This window comes from Trichechus manatus, unplaced genomic scaffold, assembly GCF_000243295.1.
Source record: "Trichechus manatus latirostris isolate Lorelei unplaced genomic scaffold, TriManLat1.0 scaffold00008, whole genome shotgun sequence".
Classification (NCBI taxonomy): Eukaryota; Metazoa; Chordata; class Mammalia; order Sirenia; family Trichechidae; genus Trichechus; species Trichechus manatus.
The window spans coordinates 33,860,213-33,880,515 of NW_004443944.1; the positions used below are offsets into that span (position 1 = coordinate 33,860,213).

The 20,303-nt window shown below is 45.9% G+C and overlaps 1 protein-coding gene across 2 annotated transcripts in view; it reads right to left on the minus strand.

Annotated features, from left to right (window-relative positions):
• Positions 1-19,007, minus strand: part of FKBP1A (FKBP prolyl isomerase 1A) — a 36,043-nt gene extending 17,036 nt beyond the window's left edge. The window contains exons 1-2 of one of the 2 annotated variants that reach the window (XM_023725581.1): positions 18,795-18,909; positions 18,663-18,710 (exon numbers count right to left, since the gene is read on the minus strand). In XM_023725581.1, the coding sequence (XP_023581349.1) occupies positions 18,663-18,710; positions 18,795-18,831 (85 nt within the window). In that variant the 5' untranslated portion in view covers positions 18,832-18,909. Of the gene's footprint in view, positions 1-18,662; positions 18,711-18,794 lie in introns of both variants that reach the window. The other variant, XM_004370496.1, reaches the window with a different exon arrangement.
• Positions 19,008-20,303: the final 1,296 nt, after the last annotated feature.

Sequence of the window (20,303 nt, forward strand, 5' to 3'; positions counted from 1 at the left end):
CAGGAACGGGTACCCCCGATCTGGTGAGCTGGGTGTACATTTAGCTCATTCCTTCACCTGAATTCACAAGCATCCTCTGACAAAGGCAAAGGCAAATGGCAGGACGCAGAGGTGAGAGGACCAGGTCTCCGCTCTCCATGATACCCAACTGCACGCATGGCCTCTGGCCCCATTTCAAGCTCTACTTCATTCACTGAACCCAACCCACAAAGTGAACTTTGTTCAGGGTGAGACAAGGCAATGAACAGCTGATTTTCAGAGCCCCTTCCCTGACCAGGCAGGGAGCCTTTCCTCCCACCCTTGTGAGAACGCTCGTAACAGAAAAAAGGAAACCAATTCCAAGGCTCAGGAACCTGCCCAAGGTCAGAGCCTGTGAACGGTGGGGCCTGGCTCTAGAAAAAGGCTTTATTGAGCCCAATGGAGACTGAGAGCCCTGAAGGAGACTGAAAACCAGAAATAGCCTCTCCCTGGTCTGTGCTCTGTAGGGGCTGGTGCTTCCTGAACAGCCATGGTGGACGAGGCACTAGGCGAGAAAGCTCCCTGGGAAAGGACCAAGGATGGAAGGGTGCTTCCCTGGCCTCTGGGCCCTGACTGTCCACAAAGGCTGGCTAGACAAAACCCACGAGAAAAAACACGCCCAGAGGGGCAGTGGAACCAAGGCTGCACCACAATCCAAACCCTTGGAAAATCCAGACCCAGTACCCACAACCCCTCCTTTCTAACTGAACATCAATTTTCCAGGAAGAGCAACAGCCTGGGCCAGCAAATGAACTAGAATCTCTCTAAGCCCTTCTCCTATGCCAGGGTTGGCATGGGGTGAGCATGTGGGCCAATTTGGGCACCAAGACCTACTGGGAAATCTACTATGGTCTCCCAGGAACAATCTATCTCATGGGTAAAAAGAAAGATACTCAGGGAAAAAGCTCTCGCCCTCCCTTCCTGTTGAATGCTGTCATGTAAGGATGTGATGTTTGCAGCCACCCTGTGACCATCAGAACGTTAGGAGCACTGCAGGATAGTCGCTATACTGCTCGGTATCTAGCCCCAAATCACCTTCCTCCAGACTTGTATTCTGTGGTGATTAAAAGTCTGCTCTGCCCATCCCAGTTAATTGGCCTAATAACGTGCTTAGTGCTTCTGTTCTACCTCCTAGTTGGCTGTGTAGCGACTGGGTCTTAAAAGCTTGCAAAGCCTGACAACTGGTCTCTATTTGCCTGGAGCAACACAGGAAGGAGCAGAGTCAGGAATCCCATTCCACTGCTGTGGAGTTAATTCCGACTCATAGCGACCCTACAGGACAGAGCAGAATTGCCCCCATAGGGTTTCCAAGGCTGTAATCTTTCTGGAAGCAGACTGCCACATCTTTCTCTCATGGATCAGCTGGTGGGTTCCAACCGCCAACCTTTCACTCAGTAGCTGAGCGCTTTAACTACTACACCACCAGGGCTCCTTAAGTCAGGAATAGGAGGAAATGGATGTGTGGCTAGTTGCCTCCATGAACAGCTGCCTCCTTTGCCATGAGATCAGAAGAACTGGATGGTGCCCAGCTACCACTATGGAACATTTGCTCAAAGGGTCTATAGAAGAATCCTGATCAAAACGGAGAAAATGCAGCACAGAATTTCAAATTCTCACAGACTCCAGACTTTCTGGAGTCATGGCGGCTGGATGAACCCCTGAAACTATTGCCCTGAGATAATCTTTAAACCTTAAACCAAAAATATCCCCTGAAGTTTTCTTAAAACCAAACAACAGTTTAGCTTAACTAGTAAAGAATGTCTGCCTTGAGCATTATGCTCCTTAAGAACTACCTATATGGAATGGGATCAAGTTAACAACAGCAACTCAAAAGATTAGATAGGAAGAATAGAGGGCAGTGAGTCTATGTTAATGCGGAAGAAACAACTCAGAAAAAGAGGGTAAGAATAGCTGCACAACTTGAAGGATGTAATCAATGCACTGAATTGTACATGTAGAAACCACTGAATTGGTGTATGTTTTACGGTGTATATTCTCAACAATAGAAAGTCTGCTTTGACTTAAGCCTGGAAGTAGCTGAATGCATCCTAATTGGTATGAGGTAAATCTTCTTGACAAATATTTACTTAGCACAACGCACTGAGGTGGTGCCATGAGAAGAGTAACAAAGGTCTGGAACTCAATAACCCAGACCACAAAGAGCTATCATTGATCTACGATGATCAGACCAATATGTTCTGTCAGTACCCAGCACATGAGCCCACATGTGTCAACAAAACAAAATTTTCATGAAACTATAGTTACTACATGGGATGCACTCCTCATTTTTAAAAAGATGCTGTGACCCTCTACATCTATTTCATGATACATGGGCTGTACTTCAGTTTAAAAAATACAGTATATCTAGAAAAGAATTATCCTATTTCCTGCCAAATCTGAAACATGGCCTCAACCTGGGCAAGATCGTATTTTAATTACAATAAAAAATACAGGATATTGAGACAGACCCTGTCATGGTTTGAACTATGTCCCCCAAAAAATGTGTGTATCAATTTGGCTAGGCCATGATTCCTGGTACTGTGTGATTTTCCTGAATGTTGTAAACCTGCCTCTATGATGTTAACGAGGGAGGATGGATGGCAGTTGTGTTAGTAAGGCAGGACTGGATCTACAAGACTGGATTGTGTCCTGAGGCAATCTCTTGAGATATAAAAGACAGAAGTGAGCACAGAGACAGGGGGACCTCATACCATCAAGAAAGCAGTGCCGGGAGCACAGCGCGTCCTTTGGACTGGGTCCCTGCGCTAAGAAGCTCCTAGTCCAGGGGAACGCTGATGAGAAGGCCAACAGAGAGAGAAAGACTTCCCCTGGAGCTGACGCCCTGAATTTGGACTTTTAGGCTACTCTGACTGTGAAGAAATAAACTTCTCTTTGTTAAAACCATCCACTTGTGGTATTTCTGTTATGGCAGCACTAGATAACCAAGACAGACCCCCCTATACTTCCTTTTATTCCCGGTCAAATGCAATGCCAGGCAACCTCCAGATGTTACACGCATCAATCCTGCCTTGGCAGAAAGTGAGATGCTTTCTGAAGTGGTGGACTGGTAATGGCTGGGAGCACAACCTGGGGCACAGCTGCTCTCTGCTGCTGAGCCGGCCTGGAGAAGGGGATGCCCCTCAGCAGAGACCGTGAGGATGTCTGTCCACTCCCAGTTCTCTTAAACTCATCTAGGACACTGAGGGGGTAAGCATCTCCCTATTTCAGGGAATAACAAAAGCTAGAAAACAGGATTTCTAAGGAAAGGGACTTTAAACAGGAGCTTTGTCTAGGATCCCTACTCTCCTACCCTGTTTCAAATGAGCTGTCATCCCTGGGAAGAGGACATGAGCCTTGCTCCAGACCTTCAGACCATACTCAACATCTGTCAATCTCATCTACTTCCTGGGAGAAGAAGAAATGTTCACAGAGAAGGGTTGGGTGGTGATGGGAGAGTCCTTAGCCCAGGTAGGAAATTTCCCAATATCCATGTCCAAAAGCTAAACAACACCTCCAGAGATGAGCAGGATGGTATGTGATTTAGTGGATGTCACACAATTGGCATAGGCATAGGAGCCAGGGGGGCTAGAAAGAGGGCTTCTCCACCAGAGAGGAACGGACCGCCTCATATATGGCTGTAAGCTGACAAGCTGCAAGAGCAGGTGACCCAGAAGGTGAGAAACGATCCCTTAAGTAGCAGGAATAAATGTGAATACAGTGTTATCTGGAGTGGGAATTACGCCAGTCAGTGTTGAAAGCAGAAAGTAAGAGAAAAGCTATGACATCAAAATATGTCGTGAGGACTTCGTTTCCAGCCAAGATGGAGCAGCAGGGATCAGATTTACCCTCCTGCCTGAAACACCCAAAACAGACAGAATAACTGCAATAGTTTTCAAGACACTGGACATCTGGCAGTGAAGGATGGTGATCTCTGAGTGCTGGGAAACAAACAAGGTGAGCCCTAAAGTGCCCAGCTTCCGTGCTTGGGAGTGTCCAGGAAGAGGTGCAGGGAGAGGGAAGTGGGGGTGGAGCTCAAGTCCACAGGACAGAGTAGAGGGAGAAGAGAGCTGTGGAGAGATACCCAGAGATCTGCAGAAGATCCTCTTGAGCATCTAGCAGAGTACTGATCAGTGCATGTATCTGAGGAAACTGCTCAAGGCCAGGAAAAGGACTATCCAAGAGGGTTAGAGAGCACAGTGCCCACTGTGCACATAGGGCTGGCATTAGTGCCTGTCTCACCAGTCACACTGGAGAAACTCACGGCTCATGGGGCACTGGGTTGAGTACTCAGGAAAATTTTGCCTCAGTAGTGTGGAAAAATCAGTCCTGGACTGAGCCTGCTCCAGACCCACTTTACAAATCATAAAAGCAAGACCCAAAGGGATCAAACAGTTTCTAAATAAATTAAATGCTTCCCAATATAAAGCTCAAGAAGATTTAAAGCAATAAAAAAAAACCAACACCCCAAAAGCTAAAATTCACAATGTCCAGCATCTAGTCAAAGATTAACAGGCATGCACTAAGAGGCAGGAAAATACGACCTACAACACAATCAACTGAAACCAACCTACAACTGACACCAAAACAAACAAAACCCACCAAACAAGCTGCTGTCGAGCTGACTCGGACTCATAGCGACCCTACAGAATAGAGTAGAACTGCCCCACAGGGTTTCCCTGTAATCTTTTCAGAAGCAGACTACCACATCTTTCTTCCACGGAGCAGCTGGTGGGCATGAATCACTGACCTTTTTTGGTTAGTAGTCAAGTGCTTTAGCCACCGTGCTACCGTGCCACGAGGGCTCCTTAGAACTGACACAGACGTTAGAATTAGTAGAAAGGGACATTAAGATTCAAATTAAACTTCCAGAGATGAAAACTATCATGTCTAAGATGAAAAATGCACTAATGCCAGAACAACTGAATACTCACATGAGAAAAAGTAAAAACTTGGATCCATACTTCACACTACAACCAAATAGTAACTCAAAATGGAACTTCCAGAAGAAAACACAGAATATTTGCGACCTTGGGTTACGCAAAGATTTTTTAGATATAATGTCAAAAAGCAAGATCCATAAAATAAATTGACAAACTGGGTTTCATAAAAATTAAAAACATCTGCACGTCAAAGGCCACTGTTAAGAGAATGAAAAGACAAGCCATATACTGGGAGAATACCTTTGCAAAGCACGTATCTGGTAAAGAACTTGTATTCAGAATACATAAAGAACTCTCAAAACTCAACAATAAGAAATCAAACCCAACTTAAAAAAGCAGGGGAGGTGCTGAGCTGATAATTCACACAAAAAGTTATATGGATGGCAAGTAAGTACGTGAAAAGATGCTCGACATCATTAGTCATTACGGAAATGTAAATGAAACCAGTAGGAGATACTACTACTACCACCACTGATGAGAGTGGCCAAAACTAAAAAGACTGACCATGCCATGTACTGGCAAGGTGTGAGGAAGTGGAACTCTCATCCACTGTTGGTAGGAATGTAAAATGGAACCACCACAGCTTGGCAATTAAATTAAACATACACCTCCCATACGACCCAGTCATTCCACTCTTGGATATTAATCCAAGAGAAATAACAGCCTACATCCATACAAAGAAGGCAGACTTATTTGTAATAACCAAAAAACTACAAACAACCCAAATGTCCACCAGTTGGTGACTGGATAAACAAATTATAGTATATCCATACAACAGAGTACTATTCAGCAATAAAAAGGAATGAATATTGATATACAGAACAACACTGATGAATCTCAATATAATTATGCTACGTAAAAGAATCCAGACCAAAAAAGAACAATACTGCATGATTCCATTTACATAAAACTTTAGAAAATGCAAACCAATCCACACTGACAGAAAGCACACTACTTATTACTTGGGGAAGGCAATGGGAAGAAGGAATTCTAAAGGGGCACAAAAAACATACATCAAAAGTTATGTAACTGTATACTTTAAGTATGTGCAGTTTACTGAATGTCAACTTTTTTTTTTTTTTTACTGTGCTTTAGGTGAAAGTTTACAGCTCAAGTTAGCTTCTCATACAAAAATTTATACAGATTGTCATGTGACCCTAGTTGCTATCCCTACAAAGTGATGTCACAATTAAAAAAAAAAAAAAAAAAAAACTGTTTGAAAAAATAAAAAGAAAGAAAAGTAGGTAGTTAGATTTATTAAAATCCAACATATGTTTATCTCCTACACCCAACCTGTCAATTGATGAAAAGGTGCTTCCTGGTTAGGGAAGGAGCAGGTAAAGCAGGCAAAAGTGAAGCCTCTTAGCAGCTGCTCCTACGTCAGTGCTGCTAATCTTTGTGCCAGGACCTGGAGCACTTCAACAGTGAAGCTACCTGCCAAGTTAGTGCCATGATTTCCCAGAGAAAGCACGCTCTAAGAGAAGCCAACTGAGGTTACAGTTTTGACATGCCAGCTGACATTCTTTAAACTACAAAGGCCACTCTTGGCATAAAACATCACCAGCACTACCTTCTACCTGCAGAACTGACTTCATTTCTGACTATACAAATCTATACATCATGACCCAGAAACTGCCTGGAATAGATCTCTCGATTTCAAGTATTAATTCATGTCTCTCCTGACTGAACCCAGCTCAAGGTCTGGGACCTGGACTTGGAGTTCTACGTCCCTGTGGCACTTAGCTCAACCCTTGGCACTTGCAAGGCTTGCATTCACGAGCACTTTTGAATTTGCTTCACTTGCATGATTTTTAAGAACCAGCAGGACAAGGATGAGGCTTCCTTATTTAGATCTGCTTCCCTATATGGTAAGAAGAATGTGAGGGGTAATCCCCGAATGGTAGCCTTTCTTTCAGTATCTTTGAGAAAAATATGAAAATTTGGGGTTTCCAGCTGAAAATATAAGACCATGAAAGGAGCAAAAGCTATTGTTGTGGGCAGGGCTGTTTAAGCAGCCTCTGGCTGCAGGGTGGTTGATGTCACCTTCGCCTGGATCTCACCCAAACTGTTCAGCTGTTCTTCTGGGGGAGAACCAGGCTCAAATCCTTGGAAAGGGAGCAAGAGGACTTAAAAAAAAGAGAACTGTAAGGAAGAGTCTTGAGCGTGTCTCTCCCACTGGCAGTCTTTCCTGCAGCTCATCCGTTTGAGCGTGTTCTCCTTCACAAGGGAGGGGCAGAGAAGACTTGGTCAGTAGCTACTGAGCACACAAAGTACCTCAGACTGTGTTCCTGGTGTACAGCCCATGTCACAGGAGCAGTTGTTAAGACCCAAGGCCAGGATTCAGAGACACTGGAGCTCACTAATAACCCAACAGAAATGGAATCACTTCTAGTGCACTCTGCTTCGTGGAAGGCAGACTCCCACAGACACTCTATGTGGAAAGGGAAGATGAATGATGAGAATGAACTTTAAGAGTCATGTTCAATGATTCAGCACTTGCAGTTAAAGCTCATTGTTAGGGGTTGAATTGTGTCCCCCCAAAATATGTGATGTAAATCCTAATCTCTATGCCTGTGGTTATAATCCCATTTGGGAACGGTTTGTCCGTCATGTTAACAAGGCAGGATTAGTGTTGGGTATGAACTGAGTTAATCTCTTTCGAGATATCAAGGAGATTAAACAAGGAAGCTAGCAAGCAGAGTTGGGGGAAGACTGATTCGAAGACACATGGAGATTTCCAAGGAACCAGTAAGCGGAAACTGAAGACACGAGGACCTTCCTCCAGAGCCAACAGAGGGAAAGCCTTCCCCTAGAGCTGGCGCTCTGAATTCGGACTTCTAGCCTCCTAAACTGTGAGAAAACAAATTTGTTTGTTAAATCCATCAGCTTGTGGTATTTCTGTTGTAGCAGCACTAGATAACTAAGACACTCATGACTCACAGTGTGGTTTTCAGTTGCTGATGAATCTTTGCTGGAGGTTTTTGTAGGCAGCATTTCATTAAGACCAAAATATTAGCAGTTTTAAGATTAAAAAACTCAAATCTAACAACACAACACCCAAGTCCCAAATCTTCAAAGCGACATAAAGTTCCTGCCATTTACAGCTGGGGGAGAGAGAAAGGATTTCTACTTTCAACTCATAGGTGAGTTTCTTGACCACAAAGAGTGCAATGGTTGAGTGGAGGGAGGGGAGCCAGTCTGAAAGATGCCCATTATTCTGCAGACTTGCATTAGAAGCCACTTGGAACATCCTCAAATGGGTGTACTGACCTAGGTCTAATGGCTTAGCTATTTCCCTTCCCCCTTCTCCTGATTATATACAGGAGAAGCTCTCTTAACGGCCTTTTACTTCACTGCCTCACCAGACTCCTATAAAACCCACAGCCTGCACACCCCCCACATGCTAAAAGTTCCCTCATCCTCCACCAGTCTCTAGCTCATCCTCACTCTTTGGTTTCCATGTGAGCTTTAAAGAGTCCATCTGCTGTGTTTGTTCCCAAAATCATTTATATCAGTTATACTTACTGTGTATCGAACCGCTGACCTTTCGGTTAGCAGTCGATCACTTTAACCACTGCGCCACCAGGGCTTCTTACTGTGTATAACCCAAACCTAACCGGTTGCCGTCGAGTCAATTACGACTCACAGTGACCCCAAAGGACAGAGCAGAACTGCCCCATAGGGTTTGCAAGGATCAGCTGGTGGGTTTGAATTGCCGACCTTTTGGTTAGCAGCCATTAACTTTTAACCACTGCGCCACCAGGGCTCCTTACTGTATACAGATAACATAATTAAGTAGTACATAAATCAATGAAATATGAGTGTAAATAGAAAACAGGTGGTTGTTCCTATATATTAGCTGTTTGGAAAGACTCAATAAAGGCAAATCACTAAAAAATACTGCCAGTAAATTGTGTGTGGGTGAGACCACTGTACATTTGGAGAAAGCAAGTCTTAAAAATCTGGAAAGGTTTGGCATTTAGATTACCTCACAACAGTCCTTGCTCTACTTTAAAACAAATCAAAATTCATTTTTCCAAGAACCATGATGGGAACTCCCACCAGCAGAGCCATCTGAAAAGAAAGATGTGGCCTTTAGCAAATGATTAATTTTTGAATTTGAAATAAAATGTTTAGAGACGCCATGTCACTTTTATAATTAACCTATCACTTACTCACTTGCCCCAACCTAGGCACTAGGGTAGGTATTAATTCAAAGTGTAGGTCTTTGCTCAGTTTCTGGGCCTCTGTGCTGCATTCCCTGTGCAGCCTTCCTGAAATAGGGGCTCTGAGGTTCCCTTGTGTGTGCTGTGCCCAAAGGTTGAGTGCATACCCCACCATTTTCTCTAGAACACAAACTGAGCACCAGCATATTTCCCATCTGTAATCTGGAAATATTTTTAACCTTTGGCTAAATCCCTTTAGATTCTATGACCAAAATTATATTCTCAAAAGCAAGGACCATGATGGGAAGAACAGGAAGAATCCCAGCAACAGTACAAAGAACACAGGCCAGAAAGCATGTTTCCATTTTATCACAATATAAACAAGAGGACTGACTGCCACATATGTCTCTTGGGGAGATGTACAGAAGAAAATACATTAACAATGGCTACAAAAAATGGTAGAAATATACATGATCTTTAGCTTTATTTTCATTTTCTGTTTTCCAGAAAACACAGAGGTGGGAGGCAGGAGGGTGTAATGGTTAAAGACGTGGGATCTGTGACTGGACTGCCCAGACTCAAGTATCAGCTCTTCTACGTACTAGCTGTGTGATTATAGCCCAGTGGCCTCACCTCTCCGGTCCATTTCCCTCACCTATAAAATGATCCTAATTATTAAACCTCACTCACAGGAATGAAGCGAGGATTCACTGAGTATACTACAGGTAAAGCCTTTGCACCAGTGCCCAGCACATAGTAGGCACTCACCAAATGTCTGCTGTCTAGACTTCCTGATGACCTCCTCAAGAGAGTGAGGAAAAGGAGGGTCTGCCCTTTCTGTGAACTGTTCTCTGGTTCCTCACTAGGCACATTCTTCTCCTGGCTTGAAAAGCTCAGACCCAGTCCAAACCCAGGAGGGCTCCGGAAGCTGAGGTGGGAGTGACGGGCATCAGCTTCTCTGGGCGAGGCAGGAAAGAGCTCCGTCGGTGGCCCACCACAATCTGGCAAGACGTCATCAGCTCCATAGCAAGGCTAAGTCTAAATTCTGAGTTCAAATCACCTAAATCATGGCCCTTCTACTGCAGAAATCTGATAGTCCTCCATTTATAAGCTATCTCTACACCTACTCTCTCCCAGGCACAGAGAGGCAGAGACTCTCATGTGGAAAAAGGCTTGATGTGTTTGAGGACTAAAATGCAGGCCCAGGTGGGTTTGAGCTCCTGGGAGGGAAGACTAAAGGAAATGAGATCAGGGACAGCAGCATTCAAGGGCTGATTATTTCTCCCTCTCCAGTTACTTTCCTTCTCTTCCTTTTTGAATCTCTAAAATTTACTTGGTCAAAATGAAAAGGGCCAAGGGGAAGCAATGCAGAAATTCAGCTGAGCTCCTCAGTGGGTTAAAAAAAAAATGGGGGGGGGGCCGGGGGCAACAACCAGTACAGGCATGAGTACCAAAGGGAGAACTGGCAACACCCCTGGCCTTTTCCATGGGGAAACAGATGACAATCCTATCTTTACAGAAAATCTCAAGGCAGACAAATGATTCCAAGTTATCAGATATAAGCCCTTTAGTATGTCACAAAAAAAGTTTTTAGCCAACAAAAATGTTCAAATTCAAAAGCCTATGAGCAAACGGGTGAATTTTATGGTAAATAAATTATATTCAATAAAGACGTTTGTTAAAAGAGTCTATGGGACCAAATGAAAGGAACCAGAGTTCTTTGGAGAGATGGCTGATGCCAGGACAAGAGCAATGAAACCAAGGAAGTGATTAAGGAACAACAGGAACACGTCAAAGATACTGGAGTTGGCTTGAAGGAGCTCCTATTGGTCAAATCTGTGACAGTTTGTGCATCAAAATAGTGAATATCACTGATTTTAAAGTCCTGAGTAAAATTTAAAAGTCCACAGAAATACTAAAAATAAACGAATAAACAGATAGGCCATGAAAAAAAAAAAAGTTACTTGCCACCACTGGGGACATTAAACATTCCTACCTTGTAGAAAGTGGCAGATAATAAATGCAGAAGGAATGAAATAATTAAAATGTCACTTTATAAATGCCAATGAGATAATTTCTTCAGGTAAGAATTATCAATTGGTGTAAACATCACTGGGTGAAAGGCCAGGATGCCTTAGTGCAGTGTTAATGGTTCACTTTTATATGGTTATCTTACAGAATATGATGCTAAATTTGATCTTTTTTGGAAAGGTACATTTTTCCCTTTGCAGTTAGCAGATAATCTGTGGATGACTCGGTGTAGAAATGGATTACCTCACCATGATCTTATAACTCCCACCAAATGATGGGGTGGGACTATGCAAATAAGGTGCTTATGACCCACCAAGGGGATAGCCTGCTAATAATGCAAGTAAGGGTAAGATGCATGGCACCCTTGGTGGGGGGGACCATGCAAATAAGGTGTATGGACCCCTAACGAGGGGATTGGTCAGTTTTGACATCCTCCTAGGCTTAAAAGGAGCCATCCCAAAGGCAGAAAGGGAGGATCTCACTACCATCAAGAAAGAAGAGCTAGGAGTGGAACACATCCTTTTGATCCAGAGTCCCTGTACAGAGAACCTCCTAGACCCAGAAGACAGAGAGAGCGAGCTGTAACACTGGAGACAAGTGAGACGCAGCAACAGAGAAACGGTGGGAGCAGAACCAGGAGACCAGCAGGAGACAGCATGATGGGTTTCCCGGCCCATGGAGCAACAAAGCTGTGTCTTTTGGCAGCAGGCTTGCTGGTGGAGTAGGGTGCCTCTGGGCACTTGGCAGAGCTAGGCTTGCCAATCCATGGAGCTAGAGAGCTGAGTGCCTTTGGGCCAAGGCTTACTGGCAGAGTAGGGTGCCTCTGGGCATTTATCGGTGAAGCTAAAGAGCTTTGTAACACTTGCCTGAGCAGAGCAGAGGCTGGGCTGGCCCAAGAAGCCTGAGGAACCGAAGGCCGAGAAGTTGAGGGTCAAGGAAAGGCCTGCCTGTGGGCACAGATGAGAAGCTGTCCTGACTAACTGTATCTAGTCGTTCCTGATCCTGAATTGTAACCTGTTACTTCCCTAATAAACCCCCAACTGTGAGTATGGTCTGTAAATTCTGTGTGGCCACTGCAACAAATTATCGAACCCAGCAGAGAAGTACAGAGTGCCATGGGAGGGCCAGCTGGTGTCAGAACTGGTAAAAAGGTTGGAGAGAGGTATGTCTGACCTTTGCTTCACAGGAATCAGCCTTGGGCTGATGGTGATGCTGTCTCCCCCACCATGCCACTTCTATACTGAGTAATCCACAGATTACCTGCTAACTGCAAAAGGAAAAATGTACCTTAACAAAAAAGATCAAGTTTGGCCATCACAAATAGTGATGTTCCTCACAATGTTCTGAGTATGAAAGAGCATGGTATCATGTATAAAATATTCACACTAAAATGTGTAGCCAGAATCTATTCAGACATTTAAAACTGAACTTCCAGTTTACAGGAAACCAGGCAGAGGACTGAGTTAAACAACACTCTGACTGAGAAAACAATGAGACAGATGCAGAATGTGGGCGATTCTGTAAGATAACCAGGCTGCTCTCTGCGGAAAAGATCAGTCATTAAGAAAAAGTAAGTATGAGGACGCTTCAAGACTGAGATTACAGACATAACATTCAACAGCAACGAGTGAACCTCAACTGAATTCTTTTTTTTTTTTTTTTTTTAAAAAGAAGGCTATAAAAAAACCATTTTGGAGACAACTGGGGGTAATTTCAATGTGAATTTGGTTTTAGAAACTACTGAATTATTTTAAATTTTCTTAACTGTGACAAGTAGGAGGATGAGGAGAATATCCTCATCCTTAGGGCATGCCCAAGTATTTAGACGTAAAGTGTCATGATGTCCGCAACTTAAAATGGCTCAGCAAAAACCAACAGATTAGAGATCAATGTATATATTCTGTAAGTACACAGATATGGCAAATATGACAAAATGCTAACCATCGTTGAATCTAGGTGGTGGGCACATGAGTATTCACTGTTGCATTTTTATTTTTCTGTACATCTGAAAACATCATAATGAACAGCTGCACATACCACACAAGGAGGCTACGGGGCCTTATGCTCATTTAAGACATGTGAGCCTTCTTCTGCTCTTAACTGTGGAAGAAGACAATGATGGTATCTGTGTGATTCTTACTTTGGTGATCACAATCCCAAAGGAAAGTACATCTATTCCTCACTTGACTATCTTGTTATCTGACATTGAGCATTTACAACAACAGTAAAAAATCTACTATCCAACTATTCTGCACATTAATGACATGTCTAGCAGTAAGGAACGCTGAGGAGGGACGTGAGAGTAACAGTGGCCGTGACGCTTAAAGTTATGTGTCAACTTAGCTGGGCCATGATTCTCAGTGGTTTGGGAGTTATGTAATGACGTAACTTGGCAGTCGTGTAATGATGTAATTAGGCAGTCATGTAATGACGTAGTCATCCTCCATTTGTGCATAAGGCAGATTTTCACTTAATGACCCGGTCTTTGGAACCTTACCATATCGATAAGTGTAATGTTTTCACATCAAGGTCTATTTTCAAAGTTTTAAAACCTCATTATGTTGAAGAAACTTAAAGACGAGAAAAAGGACTCATACCTTGCCCTGCTCACGGCCAAGTTGGTATGGACCAATCCCCACTCCTCTCATACCCACAAAAACCAACCAACCAACAAAAACTTCCCTTGGTCCCAAAATTTAAGAGAACAGTGGCAGCTTTCTTAGCTGCATATGTGTAGGCAATGTGTAGGCCTGTTCTGAGAGGAACCTTCACCCAGATCCGTCTCTCCTTTCTGAGTACCTATTCCTCATTTGTAAAATGGGAGGAAGATGAGGTCTCAACCCTACTCAACATACCGAATGCTAAACCGCATCCCTGGCATTTAAGTCCGGGCTACTCCAGGGAGCTGGAGGGCTGCTATAAGGGCTCTCTGCTTTTCTCCAACTCCAAACATTACAGGTGGCGCTGGCAGGTCAAAGGACAAGAGAGGATACATCATGTAGTAGCTGGGAAACAGGAAGCCTTAACAGTAGGTGGAATAACAGCATAACTATTGCTGCCCCTCCTGGAGCACACTCTCCCCCAGCAACTCCTCACAGCAGGCACTATTAATTCTATTTTACATAGACACATGGAAGCTGAGAAAAATGGGACAATTTGTCCAAGCTCTTATAGCTTGTTACATGGCACAGGCAAGATCTAAACCCAGAGGGTGGGATCCATTGCCTAGCCCTCACCATACCAGGCATATGGTAAGGAGCCCAGGCAGGGCAGGTCCAGGAAAGGACCTACATCCTCTTTGGGGATCACTGTCCATCCAGTATCACCTCTGCCTCCCTGCCTGGGTCTGTTCACTCTACACACCCCGGGTACAACTAGGGTCCTATTCATGCCCTTGTCCCCAACAGTTTATTGTCCACACAGCCAGAGGGGAAGGGTCCTGTTAAAACGTAAGTCAGCTTACAGACCTACATCGCTCAGTGGCTCTCACCTCAAAGAATAAGTCAATGTTCTCAGAACAATCTACAAGGCCACCCCCTAACCTCATCTGCTACCACTTTCCTCTTCCCCAATTTACCTCCAGTCACACTGGTTTCTTTGCTGTTCCTCTACTACACAAAGCACACTCCAGCCTCAGGGCCTTTGCACTAGTTGTTCCCTCTGGCTGCAATACTCTTCCCTTAAGAGTCACAGAGCTTGTTCCGTAACTTCCTTTGGGTTACTGTTAAAAATGTCACCTTGTCAGTAGCCTTTCCCAACCATCCTCCCTAAAAGCATCCTCACTCTGCTTTCATCTCTCCACAGTGCTTCTTATAACCTGATGTGTCACATACACATTCATGCTATTACTGTCCTCACCACAAGGTAAGACCTATTGTATAAAAACCTTTGTCTGTTTAGTTAAGGAGCCCTGATGGCACAGTGATTAAAGATTGGTGGTTCAAACCCACCACCGGCTCCATGGGAGAAAGATTAGGCAGCCTGATTCTGTAAAGATCACAGCGTTGGAAACCTTTTGGGGCATTTCTATTCTGCCTTACAGGGTCGCTATGAGTCAGAATCAACGCGATGACAATGGGTTTGGTTCGGTCTATTTATTTAGTTCATTCCATGTCCCCGGTGCCTGGCTTGTTGCTGGTGCTCAATAAATGTTCGCTGTAGGAAGGAAAAAGGGTCTGTTCACAGCCTTGCCCAAACAGTTACCACCTGTCTGCCTCAAGATGGCACACATCAGGGAAACCATCTGAGGTGTCTCTGCTGGACATGAACCTTCTTCCAGACACCAGGTCATCAACCAAGAAACACCTGGCAGGGGAGTGGACAGAATAAAGCAGAGAGGAGAGGGGAGACAGAAGCCAGAGAAGAGCAAGGGGCTTGGGGTAGCCACAGGAAAGTGGCCATACCTGCTCTGGGAGCCTAAGCATCCCTCTAAGTGGAACACCTAAGGAGACAGGGTTGCAGGACCTTTGCTTTTCTCAGTCAAAAACCAGGAGGGTATGGATGACTTAAACCCAGTCACAAGGACAAGATGTCCAGCTATTTTTTTAAGAGGATAAAAAAACCAAATTCCTCTAATCCACTTGAGGTTGCTCTCAAACAATGGCAGGCACATGGCCTGCTGATGTGAGTAAAAGGAACACAAGCCTAGCTGTGTGTCAGGACTAGCTCAACAGGAAAGATGATGAAGTTACTGGAGGCAGGGAGGAGGCTGTGAAAATCCACTGGATCCTTAAGGCGCTTACTTGGCAGGTTACCTTCCCACCTCCTCCACCCCACCTCAGCACCTGGCTACTAGAAGATGCTTGGATGATGACAGTAGAAATTATCATTTTCTCTTTTGGCACCACAAATAAGTGGTGCAGACCGTTCTGTGAGGCCTTGCTCATGATGCGTTCTGCTAGAGGCTATGGAAGGCACCACAGGGAGCCTTGAGAATGACATCAAGACTACTGACAGCTGGCAATGGCATTTAAACCTGTCAGTCTGTGGCTGAGGGGGGATTTTGGCCACCTTACTTCTACTCCTCTTTCTTTGGATTTGCCCCTAAAATTGAGTGTTCACCTGACCCCAACATGGGTCAGATTCTCCCTACTGGGAATTATAATTAGTGGAGACACACAGCCAAGCAATTTGAGCCAGTTACTCAAAAGAAGACATAGAAACTAGATGGCGGTGGGGTGGGGGAAGAAGGAGAGACTTTCATCAACCACCAGTTGGAGAAGCAAAAAAAACAAAACAAAAGAGAAACATGTAGCAGACTACCAAGGCAACAACGTAGAAATAGATGAAAACTTGGGACATTAAATTTCTTCTCCCTTCTTGGGGTACAGTGGGCTTCCTGCCTTTGGAGACTCCCCTAGGTCATTATGATAACCTCTTCCCTTATGATTCAATTCCCTCAAGATGGATTCTGTTCCCAGTGACTTAAAAGCCTTCACTGCTACAGATGAGATCTCAAAGCGCCTACCCACTCCTCTCACGCCCCCACAGGTCTCAAACAGGTTCTTCCTGGGAGGCTGGTGGCAAAGACCCATGGGAACAAAGCCACCGGCCCAGAACAGTCTATTCTGTGCGCATGAGGCGGAGCTGGCTTCTTACTAAGGCGTCTTTGTAACGCTTATCAAAAATGAAATAAAAAGAAAGCTTTTGTCCTAACGCATGCCAGGGTCCTGCTGCTGTTCTGGGGACGTGTGGGTGGGTGCCACCAGCGAGGAAAACACAAACTTGGAGAAGAGGCACTGTAAGCCCTGATGGTGTTCTGCATCCTATGACCATCTGCTCTCCTAGAAAAAGACTCCAGACTCGTGTGGGGACATTTCACCAAGAGGCACAGTGAAATGTGGTTCTGCCTATGTACTGGTGTCCAGTTCTGCCAGCAACACCAGAAGACAGATGAGCCAAGGATGAGGGGCACACATCCTAGTTTCGCCACTATCAAACTGGGGTCAGAAACTACCTCCCTGAGCCGCAGTCTCCACCCCAAATGGCTGTGGTAACTGAATGAGCTGCCACTCAGCCCAGGACATTTGAGTCCCGTACAAGGTAAGGGTTACTCTTCTCATTCAGTAGATCAAAAATGACCCAACTGATGAGCTTTCCTTCACTAGACTTAAGTTGAGGTACTGACCATGACCTACAAAGACATCTATTTAAAAAGTCCAAACCACTTTCCAGTTTTGTTCACAGGCATGAGACTGTTCTCTGTAAGACAGGTTTCAATACCTTCTCCTTTGACAGTCTTTTTAAGGTTCTAGTCCTTAACACCCTCCGCCCCTGCCCCCATTTCTACCTATGGAGAAGGGCCAGAGAACTAAAAGGCCATGGGAGGGGGAATGTTAGTTGTTTTTTTTCTGCTTTTCTTCTTTTTTCCTTCTCAATAACAACACAGGGCTCCCCCCATGATCTGGGAGGGAAGAGTAGAGCTTATTCCTGAGCAGCTCACAAAACTGCCCACAGCCTTGCTATCTAGGAGAAGGAAAGGGTGGAGGGCAAAGAGGAAGAAACAGAGGAAGAGAGAAAGGAAGGAGGGGGAGGAGGAGGTGGAGAGGAGAAGAAAGGCGAAGGAGGACGGAAGGTTTTTCGTAACAACTGTGGCAACACAAATCACTCCCCCCACCTCCTCCAGCCAACAGCCAGGCAGTCTCAGCCAGCTCAACCCCCTCTCCCTTCCCCCAGACAACCCAGGAGGACCTTGTAAGGGCATGGAGTAAAAGATGGCCCCAAGGCAGTAGGAGGCTCTGATGTTTGAATTCTGGCCGGGGGTCTAAAATTTCCTTTGGTTTACATTAGCTTTGTTACCCTCACTGAGCTTGTTTCACTATCTTTAAAATGGGGATGAGAAAAGTGCCTACCCTTAGGCAGGCTGCGTGCTAAATTATCATGTTCAGCTTTCTGTCAGCTTGGGCCACCAGTGCCACTGAGGTTTGAATTTCTAAGTAGCTTAACTAATTCCTTCAAGACCAGGCCGAGCCAAAGCAGCGACTTAGGAAGTTAAAGTTTCCGCACCCGCAACGGAGGGGCGAATCCCGAGCTCCCCGGGGGAAGAAGCAGTCTCGGAATCACCTTGCCGTTCTTATCTCCATTGAAGGGAGGGCCGAAAGCGGAGACAGGTGGTCAACCCAGACAAAAACGGTACAATCTCTTCCTAATGGTCCCTGGCCAAGGCTCTGGCCATTCCTGACCTTGGGCAAGTGACTTCGCCTCGCCCAGCCTCAGTTTCCCCATCTGTGCAGTGGGCATAATGGCAGCATCTAGGCACAGAATTGCCTTGGATGCGCGAAGTAACGCCTGGCCCGCAGTCAGCGCTCAGAAGCGCCGCTCAGACCGCCCCAGGTTCGGGAGGCCTGAGGCTGCTCCCTCCGGAGCGCGGCCACCGCCCAGGCCTCAGCCTCCGGCCACGCGGACCTCACTGCCCCCACACCCGGGGCCCCCAGGCCGCGGTGGCCGGCTGCACACAGGCCGAAGGCCGCAGCGCGGGGCCCCAACCCCGCGGACTCGCTCGACTCACCCGTGTAATGCACCACGCAGGTCTGGCCGCGCTTCGGGAAGGTGCGCCCTGAGGAGACAGAGAGAGCGGCTCGGTTAGCGGGTGAGCACGGCGGCGGGAGGCACTCCAGGACCGCCAAGCACGGCTACTCACCGTCTCCGGGGGAGATGGTCTCCACCTGCACTCCCATGGCAGCGGCGGCGACGGACGCTGGGCGGGCGGAGCGACGGGCGGCGTGGACCAAGAGCAGACCTGGCGGTGGTTCCGCAGCTCTGCCTCGTCCGTCCGCGCGTCGCCTGCGCACGCGCGCGCCCCCGCACGTCCCGCCCTGCGTGCGCGCTCACACACGGCGCGCGCGTCCCGGAAGCCCAGGCAGCCCGGCGGGGACCGGAAGTCCGGAAGCCCCGAGGCCTGTGGACGGCTTAGTGCTTGAGGGGTCACCCTCGTCTTCTCCGTCTGTCTTTGTGCTTCGAGCCAGACAGGCATCTTCTTAACCATCGTTTCATCATCTGAGAAATGGGAGTGATAAGAGGGAGACTGCTAGTTACTGACCGGGTTACTTTGAGCAGGTCCACACTTATAAGTACACTGTTACTCATCTTGTAAAAAGGATGGTTGTGAGAGAAGTCAGTGCCCAAGTAGTACCTGTTAGTGTTCAATAAGTGGCTCAAGGTTCTGAGCCCTGTTTTTCTTCATTGGAAGAGGAGTCAGTATTACACTGCTCTGCACTGAAGCCTGCCCACTCTTTTCTGGATTCGTTCATTCATTGCTTACATACATGTATCCTTATGGAACATCTATTATATGCCCTGTATTGTACTAGGTGCCGGAAATACACAGTGAAGGAGACAGACTCAGTCTCTGACCTCACAATCCAATAACCATGCAAATAAATGTACAGTTTCAAATCTATGAGTACTGTGAGGGAGAGGTACATAGTGTAATGCTATGAGGAACATATAACAGAGATGCCTAACCTAGCCTAAATTGCGGTGAATCCTGCCCTGAGGCAGCCTGGTTTAGCAAAGATCTTAAGAAGCTGACCAACTGTGTGTGTGTGTGTGCGTGCGTGCGTGCGTGTGTGTGTGTGTGTGTTGGGGTGGGGGTGGGGTGGGGGTAGGGTTGTAAGAGTATTCCAGGTCTAAGGGACAGAATATGCAAAGGTACTGTGGCCCTAAGGAGCACTGAGACACAGTCTAGGACCTGAAGAGAGGCAGTTCCGTACTAATCTGTCTCTGGTCTCCCTGTCTGAGCTCCTGCAGGGTTGTAAAAACATAACTTCAAAGTTCTCTGCACTATTCCCATTTAGAGGCCTATTTCCCTAGAATCTGGATGAGCTTGTGAATAGCAATTTTTATATTAGTTAGGACGTGGGCTGGTGTTGTTAGGTGCCATCGAGTTGGTTCCGACTCATAGCGATCCTATGTACAATGGAACAAAACACTGCCCAGTCTTGCACCATCCTCACAATCCTTGCTATGTTTGAGCCTATGGTTTCAGCCACTACGTCAATCCATCTCATCGAGGGTCTTTCTCTTTTTCACTGACCCTCCACCTTACAAAACATGATGTCTTTCTCCAGACTCGTCCCTCCTGATAACATGTTCAAAGTATGTGAGACAAGGGAGGTGGGGCCAAGATGGCAGAGTAGTCAGACACTTC